The sequence below is a fragment of the Melanaphis sacchari genome, unplaced genomic scaffold (genome assembly GCF_002803265.2).
Source record: "Melanaphis sacchari strain LSU unplaced genomic scaffold, SCAv2.0 Contig121_pilon_pilon, whole genome shotgun sequence".
Lineage (NCBI taxonomy): Eukaryota > Metazoa > Arthropoda > Insecta > Hemiptera > Aphididae > Melanaphis > Melanaphis sacchari.
This window is the reverse complement of record NW_020270481.1, coordinates 33,013-51,865: the sequence shown is the minus strand read 5'-3', so window position 1 is coordinate 51,865 and position 18,853 is coordinate 33,013. Positions and strand designations below refer to the sequence as shown.

General features: G+C 27.6%; 5 protein-coding genes across 9 annotated transcripts; 1 reads left to right on the top strand and 4 right to left on the bottom strand.

Moving 5' to 3' along the window:
• Positions 1 to 6: 6 nt before the first annotated feature.
• On the bottom strand, positions 7 to 2,197 carry LOC112590889 (heat shock protein 70 A1-like). The gene has a single exon (XM_025334484.1). It carries the CDS (start codon positions 1,988 to 1,990, stop codon positions 74 to 76), a length of 1,917 nt encoding a protein of 638 aa, XP_025190269.1. The 5' UTR covers positions 1,991 to 2,197; the 3' UTR covers positions 7 to 73.
• A 2,464-nt stretch (positions 2,198 to 4,661) lies between these two features.
• LOC112590891 (adenylate kinase 7-like) lies at positions 4,662 to 6,833 on the bottom strand. The gene is made up of 4 exons (XM_025334485.1): positions 6,707 to 6,833; positions 6,443 to 6,543; positions 4,959 to 5,114; positions 4,662 to 4,874 (listed from the first exon to the last, which is right to left on the bottom strand). Exons 1-4 carry the CDS (start codon positions 6,831 to 6,833, stop codon positions 4,662 to 4,664), a joined length of 597 nt encoding a protein of 198 aa, XP_025190270.1.
• A 43-nt stretch (positions 6,834 to 6,876) lies between these two features.
• LOC112590887 lies at positions 6,877 to 10,421 on the bottom strand. The gene is made up of 11 exons (XM_025334482.1): positions 10,210 to 10,421; positions 9,876 to 10,093; positions 9,591 to 9,774; positions 8,782 to 8,948; positions 8,601 to 8,697; positions 8,439 to 8,516; positions 7,978 to 8,106; positions 7,710 to 7,906; positions 7,403 to 7,551; positions 7,032 to 7,195; positions 6,877 to 6,909 (listed from the first exon to the last, which is right to left on the bottom strand). Exons 1-11 carry the CDS (start codon positions 10,384 to 10,386, stop codon positions 6,877 to 6,879), a joined length of 1,593 nt encoding a protein of 530 aa, XP_025190267.1. The 5' UTR covers positions 10,387 to 10,421.
• A 979-nt stretch (positions 10,422 to 11,400) lies between these two features.
• Positions 11,401 to 13,861, bottom strand: LOC112590872 (GA-binding protein alpha chain-like). Of its 4 annotated transcripts, XM_025334459.1 has the most exons (6): positions 13,697 to 13,861; positions 13,552 to 13,623; positions 13,089 to 13,284; positions 11,911 to 12,170; positions 11,560 to 11,841; positions 11,401 to 11,440 (listed from the first exon to the last, which is right to left on the bottom strand). In XM_025334459.1, the coding sequence occupies exons 3-5, from the start codon at positions 13,260 to 13,262 to the stop codon at positions 11,565 to 11,567; spliced, it is 711 nt and encodes a 236-aa protein (XP_025190244.1). In that variant the 5' UTR covers positions 13,263 to 13,284; positions 13,552 to 13,623; positions 13,697 to 13,861; the 3' UTR covers positions 11,401 to 11,440; positions 11,560 to 11,564. The 4 variants fall into 4 exon arrangements, with proteins under 4 accessions (XP_025190244.1, XP_025190241.1, XP_025190243.1 ...); XM_025334456.1 differs by having other exon boundaries at positions 11,560 to 12,170; XM_025334458.1 differs by lacking the exon at positions 13,552 to 13,623 and having other exon boundaries at positions 11,560 to 12,170; positions 13,774 to 13,835.
• A 149-nt stretch (positions 13,862 to 14,010) lies between these two features.
• LOC112590874 (protein FAM177A1-like) lies at positions 14,011 to 17,124 on the top strand. Of its 2 annotated transcripts, none has more exons than XM_025334460.1 (4): positions 14,011 to 14,250; positions 14,310 to 14,465; positions 14,540 to 14,701; positions 16,700 to 17,124. In XM_025334460.1, the coding sequence occupies exons 1-4, from the start codon at positions 14,224 to 14,226 to the stop codon at positions 16,787 to 16,789; spliced, it is 435 nt and encodes a 144-aa protein (XP_025190245.1). In that variant the 5' UTR covers positions 14,011 to 14,223; the 3' UTR covers positions 16,790 to 17,124. The 2 variants fall into 2 exon arrangements, with proteins under 2 accessions (XP_025190245.1, XP_025190246.1); XM_025334461.1 differs by having other exon boundaries at positions 14,011 to 14,155; positions 16,700 to 17,009.
• The last annotated feature ends 1,729 nt before the right edge of the window (positions 17,125 to 18,853 follow it).

The window sequence follows — 18,853 nt, the reverse complement described above, 5'->3', positions numbered from 1 at the left end:
GAGAATCAAAATTCTAGGATATACTTTACAGTAGTATTTACAGATTTCACGAGATGGAATGTAGTAAAAATAATTAATCGACTTCTTCGACGGTAGGTCCTCCTCTAGCACCCGGGAAACCTTGGGCGCCAGGAGCCGCGCCGCCGGGTTGTCCACCGCCGTGTATCTTCATCATGAGAGCAGAACAACTCTTTTGGATCTCCTTCAGTTTGTACTCGTACTCTTCTTTGTCCGCCAACTGATTGTTGTCCAACCACTGAACGACCGCGTCGCATTCCTGTTTGGCGGCGTTCTTCTCGGATTCGGTCAACTTGTCGCCGGCCTCGTCCAACGCTTGTTTCACGCCGAACACGTAGCTCTCCAACTGGTTCTTGGCCGCGATCTTGGCCTTTTGCCGTTCGTCTTCTTCTTTATAACGTTCCGCCTCGCTGAGCATACGATCGATTTCGGCTTGAGACAGTCGACCCTTGTCGTTCTTGATGACGATGTTCTTGGAGCGGCCGGAGCTGTTGTCCTTGGCCGACACGTTCAATATGCCGTTGGCGTCCATGTCGAAAGTCACCTCGATCTTGGGCACACCCCTGGGCGCCGGGGGTATGCCGGTCAGGTCGAACGTTCCCAACAGATTGTTGTCCTTGGTCATGGCTCTTTCCCCTTCGAACACCTGGATGGTGACGGCCGGTTGGTTGTCCGCGTACGTCGTGAACGTTTGCGTTTGTTTGCACGGGATGGTGGAATTGCGCTCGACGATTTTCGTCATCACTCCGCCCGCGGTCTCGATGCCCAGCGACAGGGGCGTGACGTCCACGAGCAGCACGTCTTGGATCGCGGAGCTCGTGTCGCCGCTCAAGATGGCCGCCTGCACCGCTGCGCCGTAAGCCACGGCTTCGTCCGGGTTGATGGACAGGTTGAGAGGTTTGCCGCAGAAAAAGTTTTGCAGCAGACTCTGGATCTTCGGGATCCTCGTCGAACCGCCCACCAGCACGATGTCGTGGATGTCTCCCTTGTCCAACTTGGCGTCGGCCAGAGCCTTTTCCACCGGTTGTAGGGTCGATCTGAACAGGTCCGCGCACAACTCCTCGAAACGGGCCCGGGAGACACGCGTGTAGAAATCTACGCCTTCCATCAGGGCGTCGATCTCGATGGTCGCCTCCGAGCTGGACGACAACGTTCTCTTTGCCCGCTCGGCGGCCGTCCGCAGCCGTCTCAGCGCCCTCGGATTGCTACGCACGTCTTTTTTGAACTTCCTCTTGAACTCTTCGGCCAGATGACTCACCAGACGGTTGTCGAAGTCTTCGCCGCCCAAGTGCGTGTCGCCAGCCGTCGATTTCACTTCGAATATCGAACCCTCGTCGATCTGCAGAACCGACACGTCGAACGTACCGCCGCCCAGATCGAATATCAACACGTTCCTCTCGCCTTTCAGGTTCTTGTCCAGGCCGTACGCCAGGGCCGCGGCTGTCGGTTCGTTGATTATCCGCATCACGTTCAGCCCGGCTATCGCGCCCGCGTCCTTCGTCGCCTGTCTCTGCGAATCGTTGAAGTACGCCGGCACCGTGATCACCGCGTCCGTCACGCTACGGCCCAGGTACGCTTCCGCGGTCTCCTTCATTTTCGTCAGCACCATCGAACTTATTTCTTCCGGCGCGAACACTTTCCGCTCGCCTTTGAATTCAACCTGGATTTTGGGCTTTCCGCAGTCGTTCACCACTTTGAACGGCCATTGTTTCATGTCCGCTTGTGTCTTCTCGTCGTCAAACCGACGTCCGATCAAACGTTTGGCGTCGAACACGGTGTTCACCGGGTTCATCGCCACCTGGTTCTTGGCTCCGTCCCCGATCAATCTTTCCGTGTCCGTGAACGCCACATAACTCGGCGTGGTCCTGTTTCCTTGATCGTTGGCGATTACCTCTACTTTTCCGTGTTGCCAGACGCCCACGCAAGAGTAGGTGGTGCCCAGGTCGATACCGATCGCAGTCTTTCCGACCATTTTGTATTTCGCCAATAACTCGTAGGTCTCGTTCACGCACAATCAATACGAATAGATCTTATACGAAAAACGTATAATGTGATGGCACACGATTCGGTGACGATTTAAAAGTCGCTTTGATTCGCAATAAAGTCGCACTTGAATTACAGTGAATAGCACAAAGTAGCACGAAACAGTGTCTCTCGTTCGATGTGTCGCACTAGTATCGCTTCGAAATTCAAACTAAAGCCGGGCGGCGCGCCGTTACCGTTTATATAGCCGACGGAACGTTCTAGAAGGTTCGATACGTTTCGCGAGCGCTGTCGTTACCTCCACGCCGCCTCCCTCGTTCACCTCCACCCGCTTCTACGTTGTTTTAATAACGCCCACCGTTATAGAACGTACTCGAATTTTCTCCCTCTTTCTCGTTGTTTCACCGAGTCCTTATTTTTTATTGTTATATCTTTACTTTTTTTATTTTCACTTGTAAAGATTTACGATGTTTTATATTATAGCATATTGATTATAGAATAGGCTTTTTTAAATACAATTAAATTTTACTATGAGATTATGAGTCGAGTGATTTTAATAATTTTCTATTTTTTGTGTTATTATTTTTGTGACATCAGATAATCTCTCATTCCTTTTATAATTATTTCTCCTTGATAATATTTTTTTATATTTTGTTGTATTTCGACAACAATTTATCATAAATCAGTAGGTATTTGTATAACTTTTTACAGACGGTTATAAACGCATTTCTTACTAGTATAATTTTCTAAAATATCGATTCTATTGAAACCATTTATTAAAAATTTCTAATTTCAAATATTTCTTTTTCTAACGACTATAAAAATATATTTGTTGAATGTCATTTCTAGATAATTAAAAACAAAAAAAACAAATATATACACATTAATATCTAATAAAGTTGGTATGTAGGTGGTCGGGTAAAAATGTAAAAATATATATTATCGTGATAAGTTAATATTTATTAATATTTAAATTAATAAATATGCTAATACTGCTAATACAGAAAAATAAATAAAAACGCTGGTTCTAGTTGTTTCAATTCGTCACTGCAGGTTATACTTAGTTTTTAGGTAAGCACTAGTTCCTCATTAAGCTTTATTCATATAAGTATAATCATAGGCGTGACTACGGGGGCAGCAGGGGCAGCTTGTGCTGCCCCTGTAATATCTAAAAAGGTCGATGATTTGCACTTAATTTATGAAATGAAAAATATTATAATATTATTTCAATTAGATATTTTATATTGTTTTTCCTTTGCTAAAAATGCAATATTTGTATATAACTATAACATATTAACATATTATTCTAATATAAAAAGAATCGTAAACTGTAATCAGTTCATATTATATTGTTTAAACCAATGACCCAGTGGGCCGGATGGGACTGCTTGCGTATTACTTCTTCCGAGGAATTACAGGTTTGGAGCGTATAGATATAAAAATAAGACTAATCGTAATGTGTGTAAAAATAAAATTATTAGAATGCATTAATAGAGGTATATTGAAAATTCCTATGTATAATATTTTCGATAGAATTAACAAACACTACAGGACACAGATATAATATTTTATGTCCGCGACAAACACTGAAACCACGCATCGCACACACGTATAATATTATTTCATGCTCATACATAATAATATTATTTAGTATTTCTGTTATTTATTTCGCTGAGTAGTATTAATGTAATTTAAACTTTAAAGTTATAAATTTATTGTAATCATTATACTCGTATACTCGTATAGCCGTATCATGGATGTTTTTAAAAATAATAAAAAACAATTGGGAGGAGCTGCTAAAGATCGAAATAAAAAAAAAATTAAATTAATAAAGGCAGCTAAATTGGCTATCATAAAAAATTAATTAAGAAGCACTATGGGACAAGAGCGACTTAACGCATTGCTATTTTTATTCATTGAGCAAAAATTAGTATTTGACATATAGATGACATTATTGATGAATTTAAAACTTTTTCACAAAAAAGAAGACTTGCTCTTTAATAATAATATATATGTTATATGTATATATGCATATTGTATAAATATATTCCTTGTAAATTTTTAATGTCCTGCACTCCTGCGTTATATTAATAATATAATAAATGGCTTAGTTTTATAGTTTTATAAAATAATTTTCTAATAATTATTATATATGTATAAATATGTACAATAATATTATATTATAATTATTATATTAATAACACTTATCCCAAATAATTTTATGATCAAGAGTCTAGACCATTTAATTATTATGATTGTTAAGGAAAATTTGAATATAAAAAAAAAATTTGGGCCGTTTAGTTAATATGCTGCCTCTGTAAATGAAGTCTAGTCACGCCCCTATGAGTATAATAGATATAAAAATATATTGTGCCTATATAACTAATAGATTTTTCCATTTTTTGGATTTTCACATATTATATTTTCATATGTTTAGACTGTTTAGAGATACATTAAAATATTGACTGATTCAAGATACTTAATAATCTTGAATATCTGTATGCTCTGTGAGTACATAGTATAAATAATTGAAAACATAAAAATTAATGATATATGATATATGAAAGATTTTAATTCTGTGAAATTAATTATAATTCTTATTTATTATTTTTTTTTTTTAAATCACTTTTTGTGAAACTATAGACTTAAATATTATAGAATTATAATTCTTCTTCACTATTTTGGTTATCTTCGTTATCTGTAAAATGTGCTATTAAAACGTCCATTAATGGTTTTAATTTAATTTTATCATGTTCATCATATTTATACATAAGGAACATCCGTTCCAATATTTTTTGTATTTTCACACCCTCCTTGGAATAGCCTGGAAAGTTTGGTAAACCTTCCGGGTTCTCTTTAAGAGCCATATATGCCTGTACCAAGTATAATAATTAGGTATAATAATAATATAACTTCAAAGTATCAAATTTGAAAATAGGTATCCAAGTTTCATTCACCAAAAAATCAACAGGATTCTTTGGTCTCACTTTAGCAACTTGTACTATCAACTTTGTCAAGGTAGGAGTAACATATTTCATTAAGTATTCTTCGTTAGACAAACTTTCAATGCAGTCGAAATCCGTTACTTTCTCGAAATCTTCTAGTAATGTCATCTATAAAATTCGTAGATACTACTATTAAAACAATATTAGAGATAATATAATATTTATTATTATTTCTTTATTCTATTTCCGTTGTCATAAATAGGAATTAGATACAAAAAAAGTTATTAATAAGGCTCGGAAATCATCAGATTTACATGTTTTTCTATACTCTTTCATTTATAGCTGAACTAAGTAGGTAACAATTGGATAAATAATACACATTACACATAGGTAGGTGCGAGTTAATAAATGACTGTTTTGCATAAAAAAACTGATTTTTCAATAAAAGTATAATGTGTTTTGTAGGTATATTTTAAAGAAGATATTGTGATTATTAAAAATAAAAGGTAGAGATAAACTATACTAAATAAATAAAAAGTTTTCGGCTGTTAAAATTATTGTAATATGCAGATAAATATACAGCCGCTGACCTATACTTAATGTTTTTTGCTACAAATAATCAATTATCAATGATACATAGAACATGGCTATAACAGGTATAGGTATTAAATTTAAATATGATGAATGAAACCGATTAATAATTATTGATTTAATTAATTAATTTTATTGTTATTACATAATTAAATTAAGTAATAAATACTAAGTATATCACGGGCGCTAAGAGGGGGTAGCAAGACAGAGCATTTGCCATCTTCCCCCGCGGACTTCAATTATAATTTTTTTTAAAGCGGTTCATTTACTGTGTTTACACATAGCGCATAGTGATATTATCATCTCGTATTTATTTTATATATTTAGTTCATTTTTGGTGTATATTTGATATATTTTTACATATTTAACATATTATCGTGCATTTATTTAATTTTACATAAGTATATTTTTGAGCTGAATACAATTTTTATTTATAACCGTATGGAATTTTTCGTTTTAATGTTATAATTTCACGGAACAGTGCTTAGGGTTTCTTCAAACAACCGATAAATAATATTATTATGTTACCGTATACCTTAGTCCATAGTGCATCATTATGTACCCAAAAAGTCTAGTTACATGTTTTTTTCGTAATCGTATTTTTGTGAAATTGCCATCATAGCATCCAATGTATAATAAGATTACAGTACTACTGTAATCTCGTCTATACATTTTTTATTTTAATCATAGTTAAATAGATAAAAAAAAATATGAAATAGGTAAAAACTAAAAATATATCTATTATGTAACCGTTTTACCGTACAATGGATAAAATACATATTATTTATTACTTAGTATATAGTGTGCTACATTTATATATTATTATCTACCACTATTTTTTTAAGCTTCTATAACTTCCGAGCCGCTTATTAATTATAATATACTTAGATTATACAGATATTTACTTTTTCCTTGAGCTGTTTTAGTTTATATTTTTTATTTTTAGCGTTAATTCCATCCACTAATAAATTCGTTTCATTTAAATCATTCGTTTTCTCCAATATTCCTATAGTTATAAATTATTATGCGAAATCAAAAATAGTACATCGATATAGTTATTACCATAATGAACATAAATTAATAATTTTAATTGTTAACTAATTTCTAATTTACTTATTTATTAAACGTTATAGAAATATAATAGTATGTTACAATCATTTTTCAATTACCATGTTGTCGATTCAATTCGATTTCTTTTACAACTATATAAAGAAACTGGTCAAAACATGGATCAATTTCTGGTAACTCGACTTTATTAGTATTATAGTTTAGTGGTGAATATGGAGATTCAATCATTTTCATCGGTACATAATAAAAATTGAGCAATTTCAAGAGTTTGCTATGATTTTTTCGATTCCAAATTAAATGTTTGCTAAAATAATCCAGTAAAATTTTAAAAATAAAGATTTTTACAAAATGAATAATATTTTACGGTTTTTTTTTTATTTGTTTTTTTAGAATGGGTTTAGCTGCATTAACCACATTCGATAATACGGCAATATCAGAACTTGATGAGTGTATTTTGTCAACTTTAGAAAACAGGAGTCGTCTTTTTGTACTTGTATTTTGAAGTGTTTTTGTACTGATATCGATATCACTGTTTTGATCAGCAAATAAATTAATACCTAGTGTGTTTTGTGTTAAATTAACCGTCAAATCTACAAAAATAAAATAAATAATAACACATAAATTAATAGATACGCAAAAATGCATATTTTTATAATCCTTGCTGAATAGCTAATAATTATATTACTTTATATATTATTAAATATACCAATATACTAACTACTAATTACTATAATATACTATATTATATTGTATAGTGAGTATATAAAAATATAAAATCAATAAATGTCTATGAATACCGGGTAATTTATTAACATCTAAATGTAGATCTTGTTGAAGTAAACTCGTATTATCAAATCGGAATAGCATATTGGCTTGAGCTACTGTCGTAGGATATCCATCCAGAACATACCCACGTTTAAAAAACATTATTTTTTCAACCAATAATCTATAAAAAGAAGAACATACTTGTACAAAGAAAATATAAAAATAAATAATAGAATATAGTTGCATAAGTATGTATTAACATGCTACTTATCTTAATAATTTATATCTTATTAATATTACTCTTAATATATATTTAAGAAAAATGTGAAAAAACCGTACGGAATTAAATGAATATCTTCCAATATATCATTATTGGCATCCATAGATGAATATAACATTGATAGCTTTTTATTTAATTCTAATATTTTATCTGTTATAATCGAATTAATTCCAGTTTTTTCATTAGCATCATCTAATTCATCTACTGAATCGTCGATTTTTTTACTTTTGTAGTACAGTGAACTTATTTCTTCTCTCTTCACAAAATATGTTTACACCAGGTGTAATATTTACATTTTTTATTAAAAATAAATAATTGTAAACTTACGATTCCATTGATATAGTCTTGAGTTATCTTTTTGGGTTCCAGGTAGATTAAATCATAAAACTGGGCAAGTTGAAGTGCAAGTTTGGTCTTACCAGAAGCCGGTGGACCAAGTATAATTAACTTAATACTCTATACAAAAAAAAATTTAAAAAAATACCTACATATTTATCTCTACTCTATACTACAAAATATGCATTCAAAATAATGTTATTATTTTATTTTATTTTTTTAATGCACTTTTATATTATGGGCTCTTTTGTATGTTTCAACTAAATGTTTCATTGAATTCAACATTGGTGATTTATTGTTGTACCATTCGAAGTTAGGCCATAATCGATTGATACTGGAATTAACTTTAATATCGACGGATATAATTTGTTTATGGATACCCTAAAATAATTTCAAAATATAACTTTTGTGCAACTACCTACTTAATTTTACAATTAAAATTGTTTACTCACCTTGAGTTCATATTTATTCGTGAATGTACTTAATGACACAACTGTCGGAATAACTACGTCGCATGACTTAGCAAGAGCCTGAGCAAATATTATTCAAATTCAAACTCATGAATTTTTTTATCATACCTGAATGGCTGAGTCTATAATTGGATAAGAACTTACAGTGATGATTTGTTTTAATGTATTTATTGGGCTTTCAACAGCAAAAATATAATTATACTCTAGCATCTCATCTTCGGATATTATTTTATGTACGAGTCTAACAATATTAACATACAATATTATTTCAGTACCTAATTCACAGTAATTAGATTTTTTATAAATAGGAATCTTAAGTCTTAACCTAGCCAAGTCTTCTACGTGTATTACAGGTACGTGGTTTTGACTATTTGGTATTGGAAATAAATCGGTAGTTTTGCAAGCCGAATCAAACGCGAATTGTAACAAGTCTTGTTCGAATCCATACGTAAGACCAGCCCAAATTACTATTGTCTTTAACTGTTCTTTTAACTAATAACATAAAATAAATAAATGTATTAGTTCAATGACATAACAAGCTCAGTGCCTATTATATTTTATCAATGCAAAATTAAATATTTACTCCTCGTGTTTCATTTACAGCTAACACTTCAAGTTCAAATTCATAATGTTCCGCATATTCCGGATCTGGAACTCTATTATTCGCGTCATTCTCACTCACATAACGCTTTTTTAATAAATAGTTTGATATGTTATAAATATTATTAATATTTATTTCATTTGTAATAAATTTATAATTCACTTACTTTTTTATTAACACCTGCCCAAGTCATTACGGTCGATATTATCACTATCTTCTTTTTGTTTTTCGATCCATGGATTTTTTCCATACCTTTTAAGTTGAAGATTTCTTTTTTTAATGCTCTAAATATTTCTTTTCCTTTAGATAATTCCGCAATATCTCTTGATATGTCAATTACAATGATACCACAGGTTTTTAATAACTTCATAAGATCAGAACTATTTACTGTATTTACAACTTCATTCTAATTTTAATACAAATATTTATCAATAATAATTATAAATATTCTCAAAACCTATTTAATTAGGTAGACTACTTTTATTACTCATTAAATATTATACTATTGAGTATAGACCATAGTCTATTATTACTTTCAAGTTTAGCGATTCATCATCTACTGTTTCGATGAATATTTCATATGGAACTTCTGTGACTATATCATCATTGCTTAATTTATCTAATTGTTCAAACGATACATCTTCTAAAGTTTTATTAAACACACGGTAGTTATACATTATCATTTCTAATCGTTTTTTCGGTTCTATATTTAATAATCTAAAACCGTTTATTTTACTATTTAAATTTAAAATATCAATGTAATAAAAATAATATGTACCTAATTAAATTATACCATAAGGTAATATATTAAAATTCACCTAAAAAATTCTATGCCTGTTAACCTATCAATGATATCATCAACAACTAATTTATCATTTTCTTCCATTTGTAATTCATTTATAATAGTAGACTGTTGTGACCCTATGACATCAGATTCCAATTCTTGAGATATTAAATGATTTTCATCATTCGAACCGGATAAAAGAAAATGTGTTGTAGGTATCCGAGTATTTTTAGCCAATTTTGACGATAAAAACTAAAGATTTAATATAATTATTATTATTGATATTTTTTATTATACTGACTTTAAACATTACATATTTTATTAATTATAATATAATAGCAAGTCTACATTTTGTTTTAAATTGGTACCTTTATGAAATATTTTATATTAAACGAGTTCCCTGGACTTATAAAAATACGATTAAAATTATAAGACCATTCAGGTATCTTCATACGGTTGATGTATTTGTTAACATTGTTTTTGAGTTCAATTTCATCAAAAATTAACCTAGACAGATCAGATAAAGGCGAAGTAAAAATACTCATGTTGTAGTTAACCAAATATCAAGTACAACAGTAAATAAAAATATACAAATATAAATTATTACAAAAAGTAATAACTAATAAGATTAATATAAATTATTTTTACAGCAATAAATTATATATTGGTCGTTATGGTTACTAACTCTAAAATTGTATTATCTACCACCTACTTAAAATTTTAAAATTCTAAAGAGTTTTATTTTATTAAAGGTAGGTAAGTAGTTTAATACAATTTAGTTATAATAATTAATTTATAAACAATTTATTATAAATGCATGTATTTGCAAGACTAGACATTTTAGTGAAAACAATTTTATATAAGAACTGATTACTATCCATAATGCAATAAGAATGTTAATAAAAAATTTAGAATACCTACTTATATATTTTTTTAAATTTGAATTTTACAAGATCAATTTGATTTCTGTAATAGGTACCTAATCTATACCTAACCAATTATAAATTATAATATTCTAAGTATTTCTGAAAATTTAAATTATTTACTAATTTTAGAAATAAGTGGTACCTACCTAAGCTCATAAAATAAAATAAATATTCTAAGTCTTTAAGCACAATTAAAAAAAATAATAATATTTATTTTTAAACTATATTTAATGTAAAAGTAGGATATTTTAAGTCATAAACTAAAGTTTAATAATAAGAATCAGGTTTCTTAGTACATAAAACTGTTTAAAATTGTAGGTATCAAATATTACAGATATCCAGATGATATACAAGTAAACATCATAATTAATTAAAATTATTTACTAATATAATTTACACATAATTCAATATAAAATATCTTTAGATCACAATACACAACAATATTAACAATTAATTATTATAAATAAAAGTTTTAGAAATTATCCATTTACATTACTGGAAGAATATAAAATATAATTAATATAAGTTAGGATTTATCATATTTTAAAATAAAATATCATAGTTGATTTGTATTTTTTAAGGTTAATATTTTGTTCAGTCCATTTACCTATTTATAAGGATCGTATAATTAGCCACATTTAATATTTCAACTTATTAAAATTGGTTTCTTAATCTGAAATAAAAGTAAAATAGATTTTTTAAAACATGAAATTAAATTAATCAATTTTTTATAAGATCCATCCGAGATATTATAATTTAATATATGATATAATATAATAAATTATTAAGTACCTTAATTAGATTTGATTAGATTCTTGTTGAAACATACTCTTCATATCCATAGGATTATAACCAATCATGGTTTTTATATCACCAGCAAATTTATAAACATGTTTTCCCTTGGCTCGTTCTATAATGCCTTTTCCATAATGGTATCTTAATGCTGCAGCCATTTTATTGTAGTTCATTCTCCAATTGTTTTTAACCAAACCCCACATGATACCAATAGTATTTGGTTTTATTATTTTGAATGTTCCTTCATTATTGACCCATTCAATCACACTTTGATATTCACTATTTGTTAATAAATTTAGTAAAAATTGCCAAATTTCTATACCATGATTAAAATCTGAATTTAAATATATTTTATTTTTATAGTTGAGAATTACACATATATCGATACATTCTTCATTATTTTGTTTAGTATATACTTTGTGCATAGTTTTGAGCAGACAAACGTGTGTCCAAAAATCATCATTTGATGACTTGTTCTCCAAACCAGCAATTTTCCAACAAAAATTGTCTGATGTTAACTGTTTCCCATTTATTGTTAATTCAGTAATATTTAAATTAGTTAAGTTGTATTCATTTTTAGCCCATTTCATCCAAGAATGGACTTGAACCTAGATAAAATATAACATGAAGAAAATCTTTTATTCTTATAAACCTACAACTGTACTATTTTACAATATAATATACATTTTAGACATATAAAAATTACAGTAATTACATGAGATCTCAGTGATCTCACACTCTCAGTGCAATTCAACACTTGGTATATCTACATTTAGGTACTATACATATAAAAGTATGGAAAATTTTAATAACAAGAGTGTTAACATAATTAATTATTTTGTCTAAATTAATATGTCTAAAAATTAGTTTATTTATTAAATTAAAATTAAAATTATCTTCTAAAAACCATTAATTGAAACCATGTGTCAATATAATACTATATTCTATATATAAACGTATTATGTATTAAGACTATTTCAGTGTATTTAAATAATAAGATTATAATATTATAATAATATATTGAAAGTTAACTTGTATTATATTATAGAAGATTATCCTTTTATTCGCCAGTTTAGTAATAATATTATCATTCTCTAAATATAAATATATATATTATGCTATGTTTATTTTGAATGAGTCAGTCAAGTATATATACTGGTGTAACTTTAAAATTCAAATCCGGGAATGAAATTTTCAACGGTCTCCCTCATCCAGGCATTATATAAGGGGGATCTGATGGAGTGGAGAAGAGTGCATTCATCTTGCTAAAATTATTTTATACATTTAAAAAAAAATATTGTTGCATGTTCTATTAATTCAAAATCAATAATTATTTTGAACTATCAAAATATAGATAAATAATTTACTGTTAATTACTTAAAAAAAAAAAACATTGTATTAGGTACTTCATGCTCCTTAAGCAAATGGGCCCATACCCTATGAACCCTCTTAGTTATATCACTGAGTATATTATATAATAAATATATTGTATAACATTATGATTTATTAATTAGGTATGTACCTACTTGATCCCATTTACATGGATCTTCAGATATTTCTAATCTTTTGTAAAATTGTTGTTCAACAATCCAACGATAACCATTTTTATCAAACACTTTGCAATTTTCATTATCAAATGTTCCAGCATTTGTTTTCTTACCAATCACAAAAACGGTTTCATACCACTCTGCAGACTCCATTTATGGATTTGAACGATTTGTTCTAAAATATTTTTATAATAAAAATATCTCTTATTTAAAACATAATAAATGCACATATATAATACTACTAATCATAGACCTATAAACTAGATAAATCCATAGGTCTATAGGTAGACAAGTAAGCACACCCACCTTAATCATGAAAGTATATATTATGTTGTAATCCAAAGAAACATGATAAATAAAAACTGGCCAGATGAAATTTTTTGTATAACATTTAGACACCCAATTTGTTTTGTTAATGGATAGAATATAATATCACAGATACCTATAATAGCTGATGTTTCATTTATACTCAATTTGTGCTTATTGATGAACTGACTTGTTCTGTACATTTGATCTTTAAGTTATAAATAATAATATTTAAATAATATATGGAATTATTAAAGACAGACTTCTATACAGTTACTTACAAGCATTAAAGTATTTCAGTATACACAATAGACAGTATAAATAAATAAAATAAAATACGAAAAAAAAAAATAGTTACATTTTAGTTTGAAGGTTTATGCCCTATGCCCCTATGGTGTTATATTATTAATTAATAATTTTATAATATATTAAATATTTATTAAATAATTAATAACTTATTTTTTTGTTTACAACTATCCAACTATCTGGTGATACCACAGTCTGATAAGTGATAACATGAATAACAATAGATTTCATTTGGTTATCGTATTCGTTAAATGTTTTATTGTTTGTTTAACATTTTTTTCATGATTGCGTGATATTTTTGAAAAAAACATACTACAGTTGTAGTAGTAGTAATAATAGTGTGTAAATATATAATCATTTTTAGGAGACTTGAATTTTATTCTGAATATTCTGAATAATATAAGCAAATTATATCGATTTTTCGGGCTTACAAGGTCAGTTCAAAGAAGTGTGTGCATGTCTATGTTAAGTGCTTGTCAAACACTTTAACACCACTTGAACAATGTCATCAAAACCAATTTTGTTAAAGGTTTTTTTATTTCTGTGATTTGTTAACTGTAAAGTATTTTTGTGATTTTCTTATTTCAGGAGAAACCATTTGTCGACATGGAAGAAATCAATATACAAATTGAACCATGTAAAACTTATTCTCGAACTTATTTTAGTGACGGATGTGTTGAAACTACAGGAACTGACGAAACAGATTTGCTGAGAGGAGAATCAAAAACTATTTCAAATGAATCTGTTAGTACTTTAGTTTTACTGATGTTTATATGGTATTTAATATTTATGTATAATTTTGAAAATTGAAATCATAGACTAATGATTGGCGGTCATGGTTACTTAAACAATCAGCAGTAATTGGTTCTAGTGCATTGAATAAAGTCGATTACCTTGGTGAATCTTTGGCCAATTTTTTTGGTATCACTACGCCAAAATATCAATTTGAAATAAATTATCACAACAACATAATGCAAGAAGTAAGTACTATCAGTTAAAAAAAAATTAACTTTATTACTATATTTCACAGAAATGTTATTATTTATGTTAGGTTAAAACAAGTTAGTATGTAGTACAAATAGGTTCAAAAGTCTTAGTCTCCTAAAACCCTTTTCTTATTTTTACATTTCATTTAAATCTCATAAAAAATGTAAGCTAAGTGGTTTTAGTATAAATTAAATAACAATTCCATTGATGCTGTTATGCACAGAAATCTTATCTCAGTTTACCCTTATATGAGACAATTTATACAGAATATATTTAAAAATCTATTAAATATGAATTATTGTTTATAATTTGACATACATAAGTCAAGTATAATAATTTTTTATTGAAAATTTATAATTCATCATTCATAGAATTAATGATTTTCAAATAAACTAAACTAAATTTATAAGTAACATCATTACTCAACAATTACAATCATAAAGCAAAAAATAATTTTGAACTGATTTATAACATATTTAAAAAAATAATATATAGTTTTATCATAAAATCTATAAATATCTATTGAAAAATTCAGTTTATTTTAGATAAATCTAAATTTTATAAATTAATTCATTAATTCAGAATATCTTATAAATTTCTCACAGTTAGAAATAATTATATTTTATTAAAACTAGAAAAATAATTACTGTGCAAATGAAGTGTTGGTAATTGTAATTAAATAAATTATAACTCGTAAAAAAAGGAAGTTATTAATAATTAATTAATATAAAGTCATGAAATTTACAGAGTTTTATAAGAATACTCAATATCCAAATATTATTTCAACTAATGGTCAAGCAAAAGATTATTAAGTTTTATGTGATTAAAAAAAAAATGTTTATTATTATTTTTTTACTATTAATGATGCATTGTGAGTTGTGACAACTCGAAAACTAATTAATTATATCATACAAATTATATAACAAAACCAGTTTTCAATATGATAACAATAATAACTTATATGTATAATAATTTCAAACTTAGTATTGAGGATGGAAAAGAGATTGAGAGAATTATTAAAATATTTGTGTGTAAAGGACAACCAAATAGGATATGTTGAAGGTCACAAATACTTTTGGTGAAATGTAGTGTACAGAGAAAGAAATCATTCAGCCTAAAATCATAGGCATGATTGGGTAATAGTGAATGGGCCAAGCAAATTCAATTAATTTAAATGATAGAAAATCTAAGTAAATTTAAGTTATCAAACTTGTTTTTAATTCTAAATATTAGGAACAATGTCTTTGAATTTGGGTGTAAAGTTAGCTGACAAGTTTGTCCAGTGATTAAACCAAAGATTAATTAAAATTAACTTAAAATTGGGGTAAAATCAGTCTAAGATAATTGAGTAAATTAAGGTAAAATTTAGTTCATTAATTGTATACCTAAGCTATTGACAATTATATTGCCGTGTATTCTAATGCTACTAGAAACCAGTAAGTTAAATTGAGTGATTTGATTGATTGAGATAATTATTTATAATTGATTTGATTTGAAAAATAAAAAAACTTTCATATGGAACTAAAATGATTCAATTCTAATTGCTGTAAACACAGCATAGAATATGAGACATTAGTTGTATATTCTGGGCAAGCTTTAAGATAACATAACACTCTGTGATAAAGGGAGAAGATAACTTTACTGTTATATCTATTATGTACATATCTTTTATCATTTAAATTAATTTGTATCTTTGTAAAAAAAGCTCAGCCCGTAAAATATAAAATAAATAAATAAGGAGAGCAGATTATTTCAAAGAAATGATAAGTCAAAAATGTAGAATGAATACCCAACTGAATGAGATGAGACAAAGCTAGGATGAGACATTGTTTTAAGTTGAATCAACTAATTTACATAGTTATTTATAAGGATAAAAATAATGTATAGTATAATTTTAATGTGTGTGATTTATTACTGGTATATTTATTATTGAATAAGATGAGTAATAGTTATTAAATTAATACATAAATTTATATAATTTTTTTTTTAAGGTGAATGCAGAAAAAATCACCAATGAAGAAAACATGAAAGGATGGACTCAACAACCTCAAAAATGTACTATAACAACAGAACCATGTTAAGTTTCATTCAGTTCCCTTACTTATTTGTTTTTTAAAAAAATACTAATAATTTATATAATTATAAATAATAATATATCATTTTCTATCTAAAATAATATTTTGAATTTTTTACATAAAATGTGGTTTGTAGAATTTACATTACTCTATAATTAAATATATAAGTATTTTCTAGAGCATTCTTAATTTGCACAGAGAACGATATTTATTATGTTAATATATCTGTTTAATGTAATAAACTCCACTTAAGCTAACTTCTTATTACAAATAAATGATTGTCAATTAAACAATAAGTATTCAAACCCTTATTTTCATTGTGAAAATCAAAAAAATATATAAGCTCAAAAAGTATTAACAACATTAAAAGTTTTAAGAATAAATGCATTTATTTAAGATATTTTAATCAAATAGATTTGTAATAAAAAATTATTGGTATTTTTTTAAAATGTTATAAAATTGATTACCATTTACATTATAACGGTGTTTTACTAATTATTATCTTTTTAAAATATTTATTTAAGAATATAATTCTTTGAATTATTAAACTATTATTTTTGTAATTAAAAATTATAAGTATTTTTATTGGTTAGTGAAGCTCGGAAGTTAATGACTTATTCATTTTAATATGTATTTGTTTATTTCATAACTTTCTTAACTTAAAATGTATTTCAATAACAAAGAAATCTAAATTACAAATTTTATTTCATGTTTATTTACATTTTAAGGTAATTTATGTAGTTTTATATTGTTTTTAACCAATTTGCACAACTTAATTCATGACTTTTTTTTTATTTATGATACACGTTGAACTTTATAATAAATTAAAATACGTTTAAGCATTTAAAAAACAAATAATTATAATTACATTTTAAAAATATTAATTTGATAAATTAAATATTTTATTAAAAACAATTAATTAAGAAAAAGTATTATTTATCTTAGTATTTATATGGCTTTTAAATGTATTACATGTATATATTATAAGCTTTAAGTCATCAACTTCTGAGTCCTATTGGATTACCATTTAACTTTTGATATTTTATGAATTAATTTTGGAATATTTTATTATATTGTTATAAAATAAAGATAAATATATTAATATTTTTATTATAATATTATATATATTATTATTTTATATTAATAAACATTTTTACTATATTATGTGAATGATTAATTAATTTATATTTTTTATATGTAAATTTGTGTACTGTTTTATGAATGGTAAATTTGACAGTAGCATTTTTCCAAAATGATCTTAAAACTAATCACCTATTGTGTAAAATAAATAAAACCGTATCTTTAATAGCACACAAATACATGTTACACGTAAAAAAATATTTTAAAACTCCAATGTTGGTAAAGGGTTAAGGATACATATGTCACCTGGGTTTTTATTCATCATTTAAAATACAACAGTTAATATATTGTTTACAAGTGAATAATATTTTTAGAATTATTAAATTACTGTAATTTTAAACTAATTTTATCAAATAAAAAAGCATAAATGTACTCATCAAAATGTATTTCTCTTTCATTTTCATAATAAGTGTTTTTATATACAATAATTAAGAACAATTTTTTTCAATTACGTAAGTATTTTTATGATATTGGAAATAACCTGTGTAATATCCTTTTAATGTAAATTTGATTTTTTAGAGATGAAATATATATTACACAAAACAAACCGAAAAAAAATATAAAAATGTGTTACGAAAAATCGAAATGTGATTAACTGACAGGAACTTGGATGGTTAACTAGCATCTAGTTTTAAAAATTGTATGATTATTAATTATCTGTAAGAATCAAATCAAAAGTTCAATAACTTAAAATGGTAAAGATTCGAAATATTTTTTTTTTATATTAAAACTGTGGTAGGCCGCATAGGTAAAATATCATATGATTAGATCAGTGGGTCTCAACCTTTTTATTACTACGACCCAAATTTCCCCCAAAAAATCTTTTACGACTCACATGGGCCACTTGGTTTCACTGTTCAAAAAGCAATTAAATAAAATAAAAAAAATTGTCAAGTTTTAAATTTAAAAAATATATAATATAATATAATT